The sequence below is a fragment of the Tasmannia lanceolata genome, unplaced genomic scaffold, assembly GCF_043159265.1.
Source record: "Tasmannia lanceolata isolate RefF3 unplaced genomic scaffold, GAP_Taslan_0.1 ptg000002l, whole genome shotgun sequence".
Classification (NCBI taxonomy): domain Eukaryota; kingdom Viridiplantae; phylum Streptophyta; class Magnoliopsida; order Canellales; family Winteraceae; genus Tasmannia; species Tasmannia lanceolata.
The window spans coordinates 18,907,860-18,928,484 of record NW_027518679.1 but is presented as its reverse complement, the minus strand read 5'-3'; the positions used below and the strand labels follow the sequence as shown (position 1 = coordinate 18,928,484).

The window sequence follows — 20,625 nt, the reverse complement described above, 5'->3', positions numbered from 1 at the left end:
TTAAAAATTGCCTCATCCAGAAGAAGAGGAATATTTCAGGATCCCTTAAAGATCTTTGGCAGTGGGCTAAGAAATCCTGGAATATCCCTTCTCTCTCTTGCCCATGTGATCTATCAAAGAATGAGGTTTTGTTTATGTTTGAGTCGGAGGAGGAAGCCACCATGATCCTAGCCAAGGAAGGGAGGTATGGGATAGTAAACTGCATTCCCTTTCTATTTGAAGTACAGGGTATGTCCAAGGTGTGGAGCGATATGGATCAACTTTTATGGCATCCCCTTTCATGTTTGGGCATTATCAACAGTTGAAGCTTTAGGTGGCTTACTTGGTCGAGTCTAGGAAGTTAAAATGGAAGGAGATCATAAACACTGCATGTCATTCATATCAGCTAAAATTCTCGTACCGTGGTGGAAGTTACTTCCAACCTCTATTCAGATCCGAACATTGGGCCAATGTTACTCTGTCGGAGTTGAAATCCGGAGTATTAGACGACAGTTGGGTTCTGAAACCGAAAATCAGAATTCCCAATCTGGTTTGGCTCCTTCCCCTCTGGCTTTTGACCCCTCGAAGATCGTTACTCAGATCCCGGAAAAGCTACCCGCGGTGCCGGAGGTCTCGCTATCACACTGCTCGGAACCTCTGGGTAGGGAGACCGTTGACCCTATGGGCCCTCAAATTCAAATTTCAAACTTCAGCATCTGACAACAGCATCAGGTCTCTTGCAGGGTAGTGTGCCTCCCTCCTTCCTCTCCCTTCCTAAGAAAGGGGACATGGCCTTGTCTTGCCATGTCAGTCATATGCGTCAAAAGCTATTGAAATGTAGGCTTGCGAAGTTAAGGAAAGATCTGGGTATCATTAGACCTCGGACCTCTGGATTACTCAACCAGGGTACATATCCGGAACTTATAAAGACGAAAAGCACACGACTAAGGAAACAATGACTCAAAATGGACTCGTATGTTACTATGATTCCGTCGGGAGGTCATCTTGTGGAAGATTACTCAAGGACAAAAGGGGCATCCCCTTCAAATTCACATCAAATGGGGTTGAAGCTTTAAAGATAAATAAATCGAGGTCCTTTGAAGCCCCCTTGCTACCCAATGTATGTCTCGTGAGTGGATGAGGGGTGCCCCAAGCTTTAGTTTGGGTTAGGATCAATTTCTTATATACTCATTAATGGTTGGACTTTGGGGGGTGGGCCACTTTAACTTTTAGTGCTAAAATAATACTTATCCCTTTTATTGAGGAGCGGGAAGGTGTAAGGCCTTGGACTTGGACTTATAGGAAATTGCTAATACAGTACTTTGTAGAGAAGTAAGAAATCCAAAGGAGTAGGTGTTGGGCGATTTCCTCTTGATCTGGGTAATCAAATTAGCAACCAGGAATGGATAATCAAGACAACACGGGTGGTTCCTCCTCTGACTCGGTTGGGCGGGGCAGACGGTTATTCACGGAGATTATAATGTTAGAAAATATCCTCACGAGAATGAAGTCGATGACTTATGATGAGAAGAAGGCTTTCATTATGGATCCGACCCACAAAGAAATGACTGAAAAGCTTCTTCAGAAGCAGTGGAAAATTTTTAAACAAGATGCCAAGGATTGCTCCTTTACTTTGTATAGTCTCTGTGGGACATGTGAGGTCAAAGACACCCACTCGTCGTTATTTAAACACCCTTTCTTCAAACTACTGTTAGCTGAAGAAAGGGTCGAGAGGAGAATGAATTGGGAAGCTAACAAGGTGGAAGGTATCCGGTTACTGGAAGAAAGGATTGCTGAAAGAAAAAACCCTTGTCGCCTGTAACGGATTCCGGAGGAACTTCTCATTGAAATGTCGGATTTCCAAATCCAGCACATCTTGGAGGAGTTGGAGAAGTACTCGGTATAGGTGAGCTGCTTAAAGGTGAGATGTTGTTGCTGCTTAAAGGTGAGATGTTGTTGTAGATGTCCAAAAATAGGGAGGCTCCCATAGCTTTTGGGACATTGTTAGAAGTTTAGTTTTTGGGGGGCTGAAACGTAATTGTGGAGGTTTGGAGGAAGCCTTAGTGGTGTTCATATTCATAGCATAGGCTAGTTTTTATTTTATACACTTTTAATAGTCTAGCAGTATACTCCTGGCTAATCTTCTTTGATTTTATGTAATGCGGGTTGGGACCTCTAGTCCCTACTGTATTTTTCATAGTATTGTCCATTTTCAAAAAAATAATGGCACGGGGAGCAAAATTGTAGAAATGTTACTGTATTTGGATCTTTTTGTTGATTTTACTCGTTTAAGGTTCTGGGTATGGTGAACCCAATTTTTTGAGATCTTGTATTGCAGGACGAGACTCCTGGTCCCTAATGACATTCTAATATTAATGAAATATGTCATCTTTCAAAAAAAAATCTGTTTTGGACTCTGTTTTAGACTGCATTTGTTGTTTTGGGACTAATCTTAAGCAGCTTCTGCAAGCAATTTTCTGCTCTTAGTTGTACTTGACTGTTTTTTTTTTTTAAAGAGACATTAATATTTATAAATCATACTTATAGGTATATGAGGAAGGGACCAGAAGTCCCCCATGATTACAAGCAGGAAAACATCAGAACAATCTCCAATGTCAAGAAAAGAAAACCATAGCAAGGTCAGAAAGATGCAATCTATCCAATTTCCTGAACACTCCTTAACAAAGCCGGCATACAACTCCTTTGCGATCTCCACTAGGGATCTTGAGTATTTTTCCATCCTAGAACCAACCCAAACAATCCACTCCACCCCATTGTAACCCGAATTCCATCAATTTCTTCCGATTAGATGAGACTAAACATACTATACCATAGGGCTCCCTTCAGCAGTGGCAAGATAATAAGAGACTCGCCAATAGTCGAGCTACTGCATCGTTTCATACACACATCTTGCTCCTCAGAACAGAGTAGAATACATCCCGAGCAGCAAAGAACAAGGTTCCTCAAGCCCATGTTCCTTTACTATCTTCCATTTAGCACTACTGTTGAAGAAAGAACTATTGGGACCCTACCTTTAACCAAATCTCCAACTCCGTTAATACTTAACAGATACCTTAAAGTGAGATATCTTCTTACTCTAGCCCAGAGATACTCCCCCACCACAGAACACTTTTAACCAGAGACTTCTACTTCCAAATAGATCTAGACAGTCTTCAAAATCCACCAAGAACTTTTCACTAAAAGACTATTAGAACCAGAAACGAGAATAAATGACACAAAAGGTCAACCCAAAAATATATTAACAACAACGAGAGGAAAGGGAGCTTTCTAGATACTAAGATCCGAAAACCCATCCTTTTTCAACCCCTGACTCTCGTTTTTTTCCTTTTCCTCCCCTTTGTCCTTTGGTGAATGGTCACCTATCCCTGACTCGAAGACATCCCCTATCGCCAAGAAATCGTCCACCTCCTCCCCTACATTAGCATCCATCTGCCCGATAAGACCCCAGTTCCTCCGAGAGAACTACCTTTAGCCTTTCTTTCGCTCTTTGTACAGATGCCCACCTCTACATCCTTTCCTCTCTTTCTTCTTCAAGAGCCTTTTGAAAGTAAGGGATCTTGTATTTTGAAACAAAGAGTTTTTTGAAATCTCTCGATCCCGTTAAGCTGAAAAATTCCTCTATTTTTTCTAGCATCTACCTTGAACTGTTTCCAATCTTTCTTTAGAATCTCCATTTCTAGCTCTTTTGGTGTCGGAGGCCCTTTGTAAGGCCTTTTCTCTTTGAATTTTGGTGGGTTTTTTTCGTGTCTGATGGCTCCTCCCATTCGACCTTCCTTTTCCCTTTCCTATCTTCCTTGTCACCTTTTCCTGAAGAGTTGGGGTTTTCCATTAGGCCTTGAGTAGATGAATGTACTTTCCTCTTCTTGTTCTTCCCTGCTTTGAGACGATTGAAAAGTGATAGACCGCCTTTAAAGGCCCGAAGCGTCAGAAATTTGTGGTAATGATTATTTATCTTGGATTTACCGCCTCTTCTCGAGGGAAGCCTTCTCTTTTACGGCAACTCTTCGAGTTCCATACCGAAGGGACACATTTTCCCCGTAAATGACGTCTGCCCTTCTTGGCCCAATTAAATTTACCAATTGACTTATCAAACCTCTCATTAGATATTCTTCAGCTCTTCAAAAGTTTTATAAATATATCTTTACCTTTCCATGAAATATGTTTTGCAGTCTTCAGTTGAGAGCCATCTATACTGGCCATTACTATACTCTAGAAATCCTTGCAGTTGGATTTTCCTTCTTTTTCTATTTTTTTTCTTTTTCTGACTTGACGAACGCAGCCCTGATTCTTGGAATAAGGTCCGGGACCCCCCACTTGGTTCAAATTCAAAAAATTTGGGCAACGGCTCTTTTTTCTCCCTTGTTCCTTTCCTTGGAAATTTTTTTCCTTTGCTTACGCTGATTGGATTTCTCTTTGATTGTGACAAACTATTATTCCCGTCTTCCGCCTCTTGGGAAGCATTAGGAGATCCTTCTTTGTTGGATGGAATTTCACTAGTTAGTGTTCCTTCTTCTACCTCCTCAGCGTGTATCAGGAAGCTGCTTGACCCTACTTTGAGACGAATAAAAGGAATCTGGTATTTCCATTCTGTGGATAAAACCCTAGCTGAGGCATAACTCATGCAATGATCGTGGTTGCCGGTCAACTGAACTTCAATTACTTGCCTGTAATACTTCCCCAAAGCCTCGACTGTTGATAAGATCCATGCATGGAATGGTATATCATAGAATCTGATCCATCTAGCTTTCACTGAAGAGGTTATCGTTGGATTCCAAGATTTCAGTGAAGAGACGAAGTCACGAAAGGCCCCTATTCCTTGGTGAAGGAGCCGTTCAGCTAGAGATTCTGATTCAAAACTGAAAAGGACTAACAATGACCTAATCAAGAAAGGTTTTGGTAATTGGGACATGCTCCAGAGACTTTTGGCTCTTGCCCAAATCTCTTCCAGACTCCTTATACTGTTAGACATTGATCCCACCAAGCATCTTTTAAGGGCCAATGATCGCTCTTCGATATGCTTGATTGGTATTCTAATCTCCGGCAAGCCTCTGTTGGGTCCAATCGAATGGGCTATATCTTCAAAGCCTCCTAGAGGGTTATTTCCCTACGCTCCTTCCTTGCGCCACATCCAACACCTCCGATAGAGACTACGACTCCCAAAATTCCTATATCTACATTCTGGGCATTTCCAATCCGACAGATGGGAGGCGGTAATAATCCTCTTGCTCCTCATCGCCCTCAACCCTGCCTCTCTTCTAAAGTCTTCCTGACCGTTTCGAGGAAAAAATCTCCTTGCATTCCTTACTTCTAAGGACTGATATCGGTAGGGATGGGGCAGCTCAGTGGAGCTTTTGGGCACTAAACCTAGCCCTAAACGCTGAGCTTCTCTGAAGAAAAAGCCCATCTCCTATGTCTTTCCATGAACAATTTGTTTTCTCTTATTTATCGAGTTTTACTAGCTTGAAAAGAACTCGACCTCGAGTTCTAGTCCTCGTGGATCAAATATGTACATGATCTACTGAAGCAATATGAGTCGTAATGCTCGTGATATCTATAAAAGTGGTAAAGAAAGTGAGCGTAGTGATATAGAAGACATCATCCAAGGAGAACCATAAAGAAACAAACCTCTCTTGATAAGTAATGCGGTAGGGAATATAGCAACGTACTCCTCTGCACTAGAGTGATGGCCATGGGTAGCATCAATCCATGCTCTATCATTAGCAAAACTTTTCAATAACACTCAACCAATCTCTGCAAATGCTAAGACCTCCTGATCAGTCTGTGCAACAAGCTCCTCTGTGTCAGCACAACGCTCGACAATCTGCTCAATCAGCTCAAAGATAGGCAATCGTCAACAATATGCTCTTGATCATCCGTCTCAGGTAATGACTCATCAGTCAAGTCGCTCGCCTCTGACTCATGACAGTGCTCGGTCGACTCAATCAAAGGATCAACCTCACGTGGCTTTGCCACAATATCTGTCTCGACCGTGGAAGTGTCAAGCTGTCTCTCTAGATGCTCGGCAATTGATCCTGGGGAAATCTCTGAATCTATATCTTCCATCTCTGATTCTGTATCTGAAATAAGCATGGGCTCAACTTCGATAATGATCTCATCAACACTAGCATCTGGCTCCTTATTAATATCATCAACAAGTGGTACGGGGGAGGTAGTGAAGTGGCTCTGCAAATCCGACTCAGGCATGCAACGCTCTTGGTATCTGGTGGCTGTTTTAATTTCGGCTTCTTGTGTACGTCGACCGGCTTCTTCTCATCGAGCGGCTTCTTCACGCATCAATCTTTCTTTAAACGTTGCTCGCTCATGTTTCAATCTTTGTTGATAATGATATCTATAAATGTTCATAAATTCATAACGAACTTCTTCCATAAACGGAATGGTGGCTTGCCTAAGTCACTGCGCTCTAGCACGAAGAATCGTCATTTCGACCTGGCGTCTCTACATACTGTATCCTTGACACAACGAATGGTTATTTGATGATCATAACCATAGTACTTATGATATGCATCAAGTGCCTTAATCCATGATAGAAACGCATCCTCAAAATCTCCATAACGATAGTGGTAGTAATCATAACCATGGAAATATGGAACCTGTGGTGCAGAAAAATATTGATCCTCATATCCATCAAAATATGGAACAACTAGTGGAGCCATTGGATTCAGTATCGAAAAATGAAATTAACCATCCTGTCTGTCTGTCATGACGAAAGGAACACAATGCATGTCACGGATCTCAAATCGGACTGCCAAATGATTCATATCAGTGGCTAGACCAAAACAAACAAACGATGGAAGTTGGTCGGTATAGTGCTTGCACTCATTGTTGACTGCTGAAAGTGGGCTGCATATACTCAAAAAGTTGTCACGAACAACTTTCGTGTTGATGGCGAAACCCAAATTTGAGCAGAAATTGCTCGAATGAAGAGAGAGAGAATGTGATGGACAGAGGAGAGAGAGTGTAGAGACTGAGAGAGAAGTGCTGACTTTTTTTCTGATATTTCTTTTTTTTTTGGGGGCGCCTAAAGGTAAAAACTGGGGGGTTAATTGGTCTTTGCTTAAAATGGAAAGGGTGCCCATGGGAAAAGTAGAGGGGACTAGTCTTTTTTTTCCTTAAGTGGCCATGTGAGGGTGTGGTCCACGGAAAAAAGGGGGGTGATAATATATACCATATTTGATTAGGGAACAGATTGGTTTCAAAAAAAAGGGGGTGTCCAAAGAGGGAAATGGGGGCTAAATAGCTTTAGTGTAATTTTTTTTTAAAAATGATATTAGGATTTATTTACATGTTATTTAGTTCCTAGGAATTTGGTAAGATCTGGGAAAGGGTTTGATGAACTTTAGTTTTTTTTTTTTTGGAAGCTTGGGCTGATCGAAGGTGGACTGTTGATGTTAAATAAGGAATTTTGGGACTAGTTTTGGGAAAGCGCAAGGATATGGTGGGCTGATTTGGAAAGAGAAAACAAAAAAAAAGTGGATTTCGGAAGGTGGAGACAAGTGCTGGTTTTGGAACATGGGTTTTGGACCTTTGGTTTGAATAAAAAGGGCTTGCACGAAATTTAGGATGATGATCAAACCTGAGATTTGGGGCTGTGGTTTTAGGGAAATTTCTTCGGATCGAATTGAAGAAATCGCATGAAAAAACTTGGATCTTTTGCTCTGATACCAAATTTGATGTAGGACCGGGAGAGAGAAATAGAAGAAAGAGGAGAAAAAGAGTAGACGCGGAGAAGAGGGAAGAATAGAAGAAGAGAAGAAAAAGAATAGAAGAAGTGAAGAATTAGAAGTAGAAGAGAAGAGAGAGGGGAGAAGTAGAAGAAGAATAGGAGAAGAAGAAGAGAAGAATAGAAGGAGATGGACAGAAGAATAGAAGAAGAAGAATAGAAGAGAAGAGGAAGAAACCTGTAGAGGGGAAAGCCAATCAATTCAACTACTCATCCAAACTTAATAATCTCTACTACATAAGGCCTTTATATAGGCAAATAAACTAAAATTCAATGGAAAATAAATAAATTCCCTAATTCTAAATAACGTGGAAAATAAAATCCTAGAAATTAAATAACATGGAAATAAAATCCTAGAAACTAAATAACATGTTAATAAATCCTAATATCTGCATCACTTACAGAAGGAAATAGTGAGAAACTGGTGGTCTTCAAGACCATGTAGGGTTTTAGGAGGATTTTGGATTTCTCAAAAGTGAGAAATTAGGGTGTTTAATGTGTTTTTAACCGTCTTGATCATTTGGAATGGTTCAAAGTCATCAAATGCCCGTCAAACTTATAGGAAACAGCCAAGAAAAAAAGATAAAAAGATACAACAAAAAAATATCACAAAACTGAGTTCCAAGAATTTTTTCAGAATTCCGGCATAGCATCGACTGAAATAGGCTGTTTCGCCTTGTTTCCTTTGGAGCGACTAGAATGGGCTGAAACAGAACGTAACCAAATGAAACCCCGGGCAAAAAATTCCTTTTGGGATTTGCTCTGTTTTCTATTCGGAGTGAAATGTTTTGGTCATTCCAGGTGAAACAAAACAGAAATTATAACTAAGATACAAATATATTTTTCATTAGAATTAGATCTTTTAAATTACATTTAAAAATAAGAGCACTAGTGTCTTATGTCCACTCAGTGATGCAAACAATGACTGTATGGAACCTAAAACCGGAAAAAAAAAAAAAAAAAAAACTAGAAGAGGGTTTCTAGGCCTTCCTCTGACATGCTTGAAGCCTTGAAGTACAATGAGATTATCTGTCAGAAATTCCAACAAGTATATGGCATTGTGTATTTCAAGCAAATGAACAAGATTAAAGACACTATCATAGAAAATAAGTTCAAAAAAAAGAAGATTATACGCTGAAATATATGGAATGTTTTCAATGATATAGCATCAGACTATTAAAGTCATCTCCTTTTAGTTAAACCTCAATATGCATGTCCAGAATCTACTCAGATGAAAGACTAGCAGTACCACTCAGTACACCTAGTTTACTGATAAAAGTACTCTGATACATTTGACTACATTCCTTCTCACAACTCACCATGTTTAGCATGGTTCAAAATTTTCAATTTTAAATACAAAACTATTGAGAACCAAATTTTTTCTATCTATCAAATGAAATGAATATCTTAGCTAAAACGAAGAATTTTTGCTCTAGCAGAGCAACAGCATATTGCCATAAGCTTTCTTTTCTTTTCTGTTCTTTTTTCTTCAAATATTATGTCCACCAATATGTTATTGAAAAAAAAGTAATCAACAAGGATAGCAGGCAGCTAATGGAAGTACTAAGCATACCAATAGATTATAAAGATGAGCAGTAAGCATATGAGAGGTAGTCCTTGCTATGAACTATTAACATTGGATCAAAGACCATGTACTAAAGTAAAAAAATAAAATCCAAGTCATCACACCTGCAAGGCCCGTCCAAACATCTTGCGCTTCCTAAGATTGAGCATGGCAAGAGAGATCTCAGTTCGGCCAAGACTGTTACCTTCTTCAACCCACTTACTGATTGCATCTTTAATGGAATGGTATGGGGATTCCATAACAACCTTGAATAACGGGGAAGACAATATTTTTTTCCGTGACTCCTTGTCACCACTCGGACCAGTTTCAGTGTCAGACAAGTTAAGCTTGTTATTAGTGGCTTCTGATAAATCAACATCATCATCATCATTATCATCATCAGAAAGCTCAGTTTCAGATATCAATTCTTCAGCACTTTCGTCCACGGGATTCTTTTCTCCTAAACTATCAGTCTCTGGAGCCATTTCCAGCTCCGAAAACCCATCTTCCAAGTTGTCTTCTTCATCGTCACTGCTCTTGGCACCGGCCTGTGAAGAAAGACTTCTACTACCCATAAAGAACTTGCCTGGAGCAGACCGGTTCGGATAAAACATTTTTGGCGAGAGAAATTTACAGGATAAAAACTGTTCATGCTTGTGAAAACCAACTCCAAGCTCCGAATTATCACTTGGTACCTCAGGTTTGGCACAACAAGCTCGAGAAGCTCCTAAATGATGACAGTGAATCCTGGTAATAGAACAAAGAAAGATCAAAATCTGATAACAAGATTCACTGATTCCCGCATTTGGGAGAAAAAAAAAAACGAGCAACCGATACGAAAGCATTAGTCCTTTTCACTATTTATGATAAGATATTTCCAATTATATCTAGGGTTTTGCTAACAAGTGCCCTTAGGGAACTCCTTGAGCATTGTTTAATTGCTATTTGGAAATATGGATTTACAGATAATTTGAGACTTTTACACGTGGTTTGAGATGGTTTGAGATTTTGCTCTCAAAGTATGTGTAAATTCATGTTCCCTAGAGCAATTAAAAGATGCTCAACGAGTGCCATAGCAAAACCCTTATAATCTATAAATATTTGAAAGCACTCCTAGAAATCCAAAATTCAAAAGAAAAAGGATAAACAAGGCTGGGAAATTGGTATTGAAATCTAAGTATTAAAAGCCTCAAAGTACGTGTAAATTCAAGTTCCCTAGAGCAATTAAATGATGCTTAATGAGTGCCTTACTAGCAAAACCCTTATTATCTATAAATATTTGAAAGCACTCCTAGAAATCCAATTAAATCCAAAATTAAAAAGAACAAGGATAGACAAAGCTGGGAAATTGGCATTGAAATTTAAGTATAATGCTGAAAAATACCACGAAAGGAGCTGAAATGACACCATCCAAACAAAAAAGAAAGATCGAAAATAGAAGAGAAACTGAAATGTTTCATCTACTGCCAGAAGAAACAGGAACCAGGCATCAAAATCATTTGCAGACAAAACACAGATGAATACAAACATTGGATAGGCGTATTTTATAATCCAGAATTGTAAAACCCTGATTTTACAAGCTAAGTCCTGAATTTTATAATCTAGAACCTGAATTTTATAAGCGAAAACAAGGATTGTACATTTAAACCATTGTAAAATCTAGGTTTTAGCTCATAAAAATCCAGGTTTTGGCTTATCAAGTCCAGGTGTAGCTTGTAAAATAGATCGAATAATGAACAAAGACGGGAAAATTTTTGCAAAAAGACCCATAAATTGCAGAGAAAACCCATAAAAGAGAACAACCAAACAAAACACCATCCAAATGCTGCTGAAACACCACAAAGATGCTAAAATATTACAAGAAAACATGGGATAAAGTCGCAAGTTTAAGGCTGAAGATGAAAAATTGAGTAGAAAATGGGTGTGAAGAGCATTACCTAATAGGATTAGCAGCTCTTCGAAGTGCCAACATGATGATTTCCACTTCTATAACGTGAAACCAAAAGCCTTAACCTTTAGAACCCTAGTCCTACTTATCCAAATGGGAGATGATAAACCCTAGAAACCTAAAACCCTTCTTCTAACAGAACAGATTTCGTATGTAGATGCATTAGGATCATTTGTTTGTTTCGTTTTTTCACAAACCGAAACCTAAGTTAGAAAATTCAGTAGGATACACTACTGATGGATGTCCCAAGTAAAAAAAGGGGGCTCTATATATATATCACTTACCCTAACAAAAACGAGAGATATTCGAGACATAAGCCTGTGACCTCTGCAACTCGGGTCGGGTTCAACCAAAACCTGTTAGTTCGATCCGAAAAGGAAAAAAAATAATCAGGTCGGGTTGGGTTCAGGTTCGGGTTTCGGTTGAGTTGGGGTCGGGGTCGGGGTCGGTTTGAGGGCACAGGCAACCCTACATTTTTTTTATTAGTTTTTGTTTGTAACCTTAAAAACTTGGATTGGGTTGGGTTGGGTTGGAACTCGAGCCAGGTTGGATTAGGTTTGGGATGGGAAAAAGGGTTCCTCGGGTTGGGTCAGGTCGAACCTCATCAGGTTTGAACTCAGGTCGGGTCTGGTCAGGTCGGGTTCGCGTTGGCCTCAAGCCGACCCAACCTGACCCGAGTTGCATGGTGCCCTGTTAGTCTTTTATACTAGGAGCTTAATTCCCATATTGCCTGTTGGAATTCTACACAAATTTCTGTAGTGGGACTAGATCGTTACATTATCAAGTTGGCCGGGCCGCGTCATGTCGGGTTGGGTCGGTTAATTTTAAGCAGACTCCGCTTGATCTCTTTTTAAGCTCAATCCAAAGGTTGACCTGCTCCACCGGGCCATTAACAAGGTGAACAAGGAAGAAGACTATATTTACTACCAAATATTTCTAAACAACCATATGAGCATCACCACCATGTTAACTACTAGAATATGACTAAATGATTAGTTAGGCATCTGGATCGATACCAACAATCAATTTTTTGGGTCCATACATGGACATGCAGGTGTAATCGAGATTATTAAAATAGGGAGATGACATATTTGCACCTCAAACTTCCCAAGCCACTCACCATTCTCCTACGCTCTAGGCCGTGTTCGTTTTAAATTGTGGCAACCGTTTGTGGCCCCAAACCTATTATTGGACTCCAAACTTTTCCGTTTGGTTTGAGATTGTGGCAACCGATTGTGAGCCCCAAAACTATTACTGGAACAAGAATTACGTTGAGTCATATAATCTGTGTGGGGCTCACAGTTGCAGGTCACAATCGAAAATGAGCATGGACTATTGGTTTTGGATTATTGACAAGCGATTGTCAATTATAACCAATTGTAGAATCAATTGCACAAAACATGGCGTTTGGTTCATAAGGGTAATAAGCGATTGTATTCGAAATTAATGTAAAACAACAACAACCATAATCACCAAATTTAGTGATTATCACCAATTAAAACTGATTGTGCATGTCAGAGATTTTCGCAATTCCGATTTTATTTTCCAATAGTAACCTCATATGTTTTGACCAGTTGCATAACCAAAGATATATCTTCTACGAGAGAGCTCCTCTTCTCAGACCTTCGATTTGCTTCTCAGCCCTACAATCTATCTGCTCCCTTCCCAGAAATCAGGGGCTCAGCATCTTGACGAAGAGAACTCGATCCTCCTTCTCTTCTACTTAGTATTATAAAGTCGAGATTTTATATGGTGTAAGCCCTTGTAGTCCTTTATTTTTCAAAAAGTACTGTACGAACCACACTATAGGATGATCCAAACCGTCCAGGGGATGGGCCATAACGTAAATAGGTTGTGCGCAAAAAATCATTTCTATAGGATGATCCCAACCCTCCAATCTACTGATAAATTGCATATTAAGGAAACTTTTATAGATCAGAAGGCTAGGATCATCCTATGGAAATGATTTTTTGGGCACAACCTATTTATGTTATGGTACATCCCCTGGATGGTTTGGATCATCCTATAGTGTGGTTTGTACAGTACTTTTTGAAAAATAAGGGACTATAAAGGCTTACACAGTATAAAATCTCAATAAAGTCTCTTTCCAGTTTTAATTATCTTATTGCAATGTTGGACTAGTACGAATTGAAGAATCATCGGGTTTGGATTTTGCTTCTTGATGGGGTATGAAAAACAGCAGCTAATCAGCTGTCGGCACATGGATGGCCCACGACAAATCCAGCGTCGGCCCAGGGGCAATCCGGTAATTACCTAAGAGTAGGTAAACCTAAACCCACAGGAGAGCCGACACTTGTCCTGGGGTAGGTAATCCAACCACCCCAGGCCTCTCTCTATAAAAGGCCTCTTAAGGCTCGAGGTAAACGGTAATAACTTCTGAACTACCACTCTTAAAAACTCGCTATGCACTCCTGCTCGTACTGACTTGAGTGTCGAAGGGCCTGTCCGGAGTAACGACTCCGGGTTGGTCTTCTGACCTCATCTGCTCTTGTGCAAGGCTAAGCTCCTTCACTTCAGCTCCTCGGGTCCTAAAGCCCAGCTCTTACGTCACTGCCGTATTTGTTACCAATTTTAGGCCTAACAGATTAGCGCCGTCCGTGGGACCCCGAACTAAAAGCTGTTCGAATCCCCTATACAAAATGGCAGGGCGGAAGAGTGCTCGGGTACCAACTGCACGAACTACCCGAGCCGTAATACCCCGCAGGACCCGGAGCGAGCGAATCGCCTCGCAGGTGGTGGCTCCCTCTGCTCCAGCAGAGCAGAGCCCCGCTCATTCGGAACACCTCAATCCCGCGCCCACTCCAGATCAAGTTCAAGCTCTCTTTCAACAAATGACGGCTCTTGTCGGTCAGTACCAACACCTAATCCAAGCGCCTCCCCAACATCCTCCAGAAACTCCACGACCTGTACAGGAAAGGTTGAATGCCCATAGGGGAGAGCCAGCGCGCCCCAGTGGAGACCGGACCCACCACTCCACAAAGGCGAGTCCATCACTCCAGAACCAGGCATGCCCATATAGAGCCCCACCACCGTCGGAGGTCACGGTCCCGCTTCGCGCGAAGGCACCGAACCCAGGAAGACCGCGCACCGCAGGAAAAATCCCGGCCTCATCGAAGGAGTCCGGAAAGTCAGTCCGGCTCTGCTGCGAGCCCATCGGTGGAGAAAAACGAGTCGTTGGACCGAGCAGACCGGAAGGTTGACCCAATGCTACGAAGAATAGAAGAAATAGATCACCGAATAGAAGAACTAGCAAGAGATCAGGGCCGGCCCACTACGAAGACGTACTCAAGCAGACCTCCGTTCACAGATAATGTTATGAACGCACCGGCGCCTAAAGGGTTCAAAATGCCGACGGTTCCGCAATACGACGGAACCACCGACCCTGTGGACCACCTGGAAACGTTTAGGACTATGATGCTCCTCCACGGCGCCTCTGACGGATTCCTCTACAGAGCATTCCCGACCACACTGACCGGTGTAGCCCGGAACTGGTACTCGAGGATCAAGCCGAACTCCATTAGCAACTTTGAAGACTTTGGGGACGACCTGGTCCGCCATTTCATGAGCAACCAGAGGCCAAGGAAAACAACAGCATCCTTTATGGCCTTGTGGCAGGAGGATAATGAACCTCTGAAAACATTCGTCAGCCATTTCAACAGAGAGGCTCTTCAAGTGCCGAACTTGGATCCATCAGCCGCCATGAATGCGCTCCTCACAGGCGCCAAATCCAATGATTTTTGCCAATCAGTTGCTCGCCAGAACCCGCACTCACTGGCGGATCTGATGGCAGGGGCCGAGGAATATATAGCCTTAGAGGAGACTCTAGCGGCCTTAGACTCAAACCGGAGGAGAACCTCCGAAGAAAAGAACCCTACCAAGCAACGTAAGGATGATAAGGCCCCCAGAAGAGAGAGGTCCCCTCAGAGGAGGGAAGAAAACTTTACCCCTCTCAACACCTCCCGGAGACACATACTGGCCACAATGAGAGGAAAAGAATTCGTAAGGTGGCCGACCAGAATGATCTCCAAGGGGAATAAAAGAGACAAGTCGAAGTATTGTCGGTTCCACAGGAACCACAGGCACGACACAGATGAGTGCTGGCAGCTTAAGGAAGAAATCGAGCTGCTGATTGGTCAGAGATACTTGAAAAAGTACGTCAAAGATGACAGTCACAGAAGAGAGCGCAGGGAGAAGAGTCTCCAAGACCAGAGCCCCCGACTGTCACAGCCGCCCCATGCGCGGAATCAATCTCCCCCTCCATCCAGTCCAAAGCCAGAGGCGCGCCGATCCCAGCCCAAGGGAGTCATCAACACAATTATGGGCGGGCCAGCAGCCGGGGTATATCATCTGCTGCTCGAAAAGCATACGCACGCCGAGTCAATGCCGTGCACACATGCAGCAAAAAGATGAAGACGGAGAATGAAATCTCCTTTTCAGATGCGGATCTCGACAACTTGATACTGCCTCACGACGACGCCCTGGTCCTAACAATGCTAGTCGCAAACTGGGAATTGAAGAAAATCCTTGTCGACAACAGGAGTTCGACCGATATCCTGTACTATCATGCTTTCGAGAAAATTATGATAGGAGACGATCGCTTAAGGCCGGCGAATTCTGATCTTTTCGGTTTCTCAAGGGAGGGAAAGTGGAAGGACAGATTGAACTCCCAGTCCTCGTGGGAGAACCGCCCTGTCAGGCCTTCGCGATGGTCAACTTCCTGGTAGTGAGGGCCACTTCGGTCTATAACGCTATTTTGGGACGACCCGGCCAGAATCTAATCCGCGCTGTCGCTTCAGCATATCACCAGAAAATGAAGTTTATTACGCCAAACGGCGTGGGAGAAGTCAGGGGAGATCAACCACAGTCTAGGGAGTGCTATGCCATGGCACTCAAGGGCAAAAATGCATCTGAATTGCTGCCGATTGAGCTACTCGATCTGAGAGACGAAGCCCAGGGGACTCAGCCCGCCGAAGACCTCATCTCCATCCCTCTGTGGAAAGGCGATAGTGAGAAGGTCGTTCATATAAGCTCCTCTCTAGGCAGTAGCACCCGGCATAGCCTCACCCAGTTTTTTCAAGACAATGCAGACGTCTTTGCATGGGCTCCCGTAGACATGCCCGGCATAGACCTGGAGGTCAGCACGCATAGACTCGGTGTTGATCCGACCTACAAGCCGGTGAAACAGAAAAGAAGATATTTTGCCCTGGAAAGGCGGCAGGCGATCAAGGAAGAAGTGGAGAAGCTCTTGAGAGCTGACTTGATTCAGAAAATCCAATATCCAGACTGGCTGGCGAACGTGGTTTTGGTAAAGAAAGCCAATGGGAAGTGGAGGACCTGCGTTGATTTCACCGACCTGAACAAAGCTTGTCCCAAGGACAGCTACCCGCTCCCAAAAATCGACCAGCTGATAGATGCCACCGCAGGTCACGAACTGCTGAGCTTCATGGACACCTTCTCCGGTTACAATCAAATCAGAATGTATGAATCGGATATACCAAAGACCTCCTTCATAACAGATCAGGGAACATACTGTTATCGCGTCATGCCCTTATGCCTAAAGAATGCCGGGGCCACCTATCAATGGCTCGTCAATAAGCTCTTCCAGAAACAGATCGGCCATAACATGGAAGTCTATGTGGATGATATGCTGGTCAAAAGCCGAAGTGCACAAGATCATGTCTCCGACCTGAGAGAAACATTCCAAGTCCTAAGAGAGCATAACATGAAGCTCAACCCCACCAAGTGCACTTTCGGCGTCAGCTCGGGAAAGTTCTTGGGGTTTATGGTAAGCCAAAGAGGGATAGAGGCCAATCCAGAGAAGATCAAGGCCGTGGTGGAGCTTACTCCACCGAAAACCATCAGAGAAGTACAACAGCTAACCGGGATGCTGGCCGCGCTAGGGCGCTTCATCTCAAAGTCTGCAGAAAGATGCCTGCCTTTCTTCAATGCCGTCAAAGGGATCAAGACAACACCTTGGACTGGGGAGTGCCAGATCGCATTCGAGGAGTTGAAGCAGTACTTGTCCTCCTCACCGCTGTTGACAAAGCCAGAGCCGGGGGAGGAGCTGCTCCTGTACCTGTCTATAAGCCCCATGGCATTGACAGCCGTGCTAGTTCGAGAAGAGCACAACCAACATAAACCGATCTACTATGTCAGCAAGGTCCTGCACGATGCTGAGTCCAGGTACCAGCGGGTTGAGAAACTGGCGTACGCCCTGATCATGGCGGCAAGAAAACTGAGGCCATATTTTCAAGCCCACACCATAAAGGTTCTGACCGATCAGCCGCTCAGGCAAGTTCTCCACAGACCGGACACCTCGGGGCGTCTTGTAAAATGGGCCGTGGAGCTGAGCGAATTTGATATCCAGTACCTGCCTAGGCCAGCCATAGAAGCTCAAGTGCTGGCAGACTTCGTGGCCGAATGCACCATCCCTCAGCAGAGCACCGAATCCGAAATTGTCCAAACCCCGGTTGTGGAGAAGGTAACGACAACTGGGGAACGGACAGAGGCCAAGACTGAACCAGTAAAAACAAAAATTGTACCCGTACCGGCAGAGCAGGATCCATCAACCATCGAACCACTCTGGGAAGTGTACGTGGACGGTTCTTCGAACAAAGGTGGCCGTGGAGCCGGTTTGATTCTCACCGGGCTTGACAACTTCGCTCTAGATTACGCCCTAAGGTTCGGATTTCGTGCGTCTGTAGACACCCCATTTTGACCGAACCCCTGTTAGTATTGTTTGATCGGAAACTCCATCAGACTATTGGTTTTGGGGTCTTAAGTTTGTCTCTAGAGTAGGTTAGGGTCTCATTTAGGTCCCTCGGAAGTTTTGTCTGAATTTGTGAGCGTTTGCCTAGCAAACGAGTGTCATAGTGTCGTATTGTCGCATGGGGTAATATGGGGAGTGAGTTATTCAGTAAAGGTGTGTCATTACCAATTCCATGTCTGATTGCAATGAGGGTAATATCCATCTCCGTTTTCTATTAGGGACTACCCCTTTGTAGAGTTGAATTTAGCCATGAATATTCTAATAGGTGGCTGTCCAGTTGAGATGGGGGAGGGTCAAAGTTTATGTAAGAAATAGATATAAGGCAATAAAGCGGGGTGGATTAGCCCGCCTGAGCAGCGGCTAATTCGCGCGCCTATCAAAATGTTCGTGCGCCCATCATTTTGTGGTGCGTTTATCACATTTGTGGTGTGCCAATATCGGCACCCATTTGTTATATAAATCAAAAGAAGAGGGGTACTGTTGATTTTCTCGCTAAAACCGAGAGAGAGAGAGAGAGAGAGAGATCTCAAGGGAGAGAAAAAAAGGGGTTTTCTCATCACCCCTCCGGGGAGTTGGCCGGAGCTCCGATCGACCCCGATCCTCTTCGTTACCTTCACTTTCTTCTCTATCGACCCCTCTTCATTCGATTTCAACCATTCTCTACCGCCATCATCATTACCACCACCTCCAATCTTTAGATCAGGTAATCTACCCCATAGATCTAGTCATTCACCCCACAGATTTGTCCAAACCTCCATGAAATCCGACCATGTCACCAGAGTTCTGACCATCACAGCCATTAACACCTAATTTTCTCACCAAACCCTAGGTCCGGCCATCTCTTTCATAGATCTGGCCATTCCTACTACAGCTCTGGCCGATTCTCCATCCAATTTCATTTATCATTTCCATCTAGATCTAGACAAGCTAGTCTCGAATCCATCATTTCTGAGCACCGATCTGAACTTTTGGGGCCAAGATCTCAAAGATCTTCTTCTTCACCGAACTGATATGAGCTTTTGGGGTAATTTCAAGAGCTTGAATTTGATCTTGCTGTTTTAATCATCATCACTTGGAAAAAGAGAGCACAAAAGGAGAAGTTCGATTGAAGTAAGATCTCTGCAAGTTTGAGATATGTAGCAGTTCATCATTCTCAGAATTCAGGTAATAACATATTCGTACTGTTCTTTGATCAATTGAGTTAAACTACGAAGTAATTGGAATGGTAATGATAATGTTTGGCTTTTATTTTCTCTAATTTTGGAATAACCTGGAAATTTGTGAGATCCTTGTGGAAGAATATCTTTTGATTGCTGAAAATTTGAATTCTCTCGTGTACTGTTTAAAGTTTACATAGATCATTGGCCTGCCATAGTTATTTTGGCGTAAATTATTCATAAGTAAATCCAAGTGAATCGAGGTTTGATCTATGTGTATAAATAGACATGGTGTTGTGTTATTGAGCTCTAGTGGTGTGAAATATGTATAGGCGATGGATCAGTTGTAAGTGAATTTTTTTCTTTACTCATGTAAAATGCATATAGGTTATATATCCATTTGTGTATTTTTATTTTGAGGATACATAATGGCTGAATTGTATGAGAAATGAGGCTTTGATAGATAACTTAAGGTATGCATCTATAGGCATGTGCTGATTATGCTACAACTTCAAATGAGAACTGTATTTTAGAACCTAGAGAATAACTGTGAAATAATGTTATGCTTTGAAGTACCTTGCTTAATTATTTGGAAGACAACGAATTGATTTTACTTTTGATGAGATAGAGATGCTTCGATAATGTGGAGTAATTATGAATGTGATGATAAATTTTGTTTTCATGCTAAAATAGCCTTTTCTAGTGGTCACTTTTATTGAGGATTTGATGAGATAGAGATGCTAAATGATCCGCTGATTTTTTATCATTTAGTTTCAGTTTTGGATCTAAAACAGATTAAGGAGGAATATATTAGACAGATTCAAGTTTTCCCAAAAATAGGGTCATAAGAATGTCAATGTTATGCTTATAGTGTTATTTTAGAAAATGATTTGTCAGGTGTTGATCGTTTGTTTTACTATTAAAGACAAAATGATGTGGAAAAGGCATTTTTAAGAATGTATGCCTGCGTAGGTGTGTCTTTGTGTGTGGTTGTGTGAGTGTGTGCTTGTATGTGCATTGTATAAATTTAATGGATGTGATGGTGTGAACCAAAAAGCTGGTTGAAGAAAAGCTAAAAGCGAGTAATCATATGCCAGCAATTATGGTGCTGTTGCCATGGATATTGTAGATGATCTTATCTTGCCCATAGGGGCATCAAGGCTCTTTTCTTTTACTTCTGTTACATGAATAGCAACAGTTTGTTTTGATGCAATAATTTCTAAATCTGCTTGTTCATAAGAAACATAGGTTTTAGGCACATAGTAGAAATGAAGTTGATGGTCATACCTCTTCAAATTCTTTTACCTGATTAAAAATTATTGTACTGTCTTTGCTACCTGATTGTTCATCTCAAGTAAGTTTAGAGGGTGGTTTTTGCTGGAAAAATATTTTTATCTCTTTGATCAGGCCTTGCAGTCATAACCC

The 20,625-nt window shown here is 42.3% G+C and overlaps 1 protein-coding gene across 1 annotated transcript in view; it reads right to left on the bottom strand.

Annotated features, from left to right (window-relative positions):
- Positions 1-11,445, bottom strand: part of LOC143884513 (pentatricopeptide repeat-containing protein At1g80270, mitochondrial-like) — a 56,063-nt gene extending 44,618 nt beyond the window's left edge. Inside the window, exons 1-2 of the mRNA XM_077388170.1 lie at positions 11,243-11,445; positions 9,431-10,052 (exon numbers count right to left, since the gene is read on the bottom strand). Of these exons, the coding sequence (XP_077244285.1) occupies positions 9,431-10,052; positions 11,243-11,277 (657 nt within the window). The 5' untranslated portion in view covers positions 11,278-11,445. The remainder of the gene's footprint in view (positions 1-9,430; positions 10,053-11,242) is intronic.
- Positions 11,446-20,625: the final 9,180 nt, after the last annotated feature.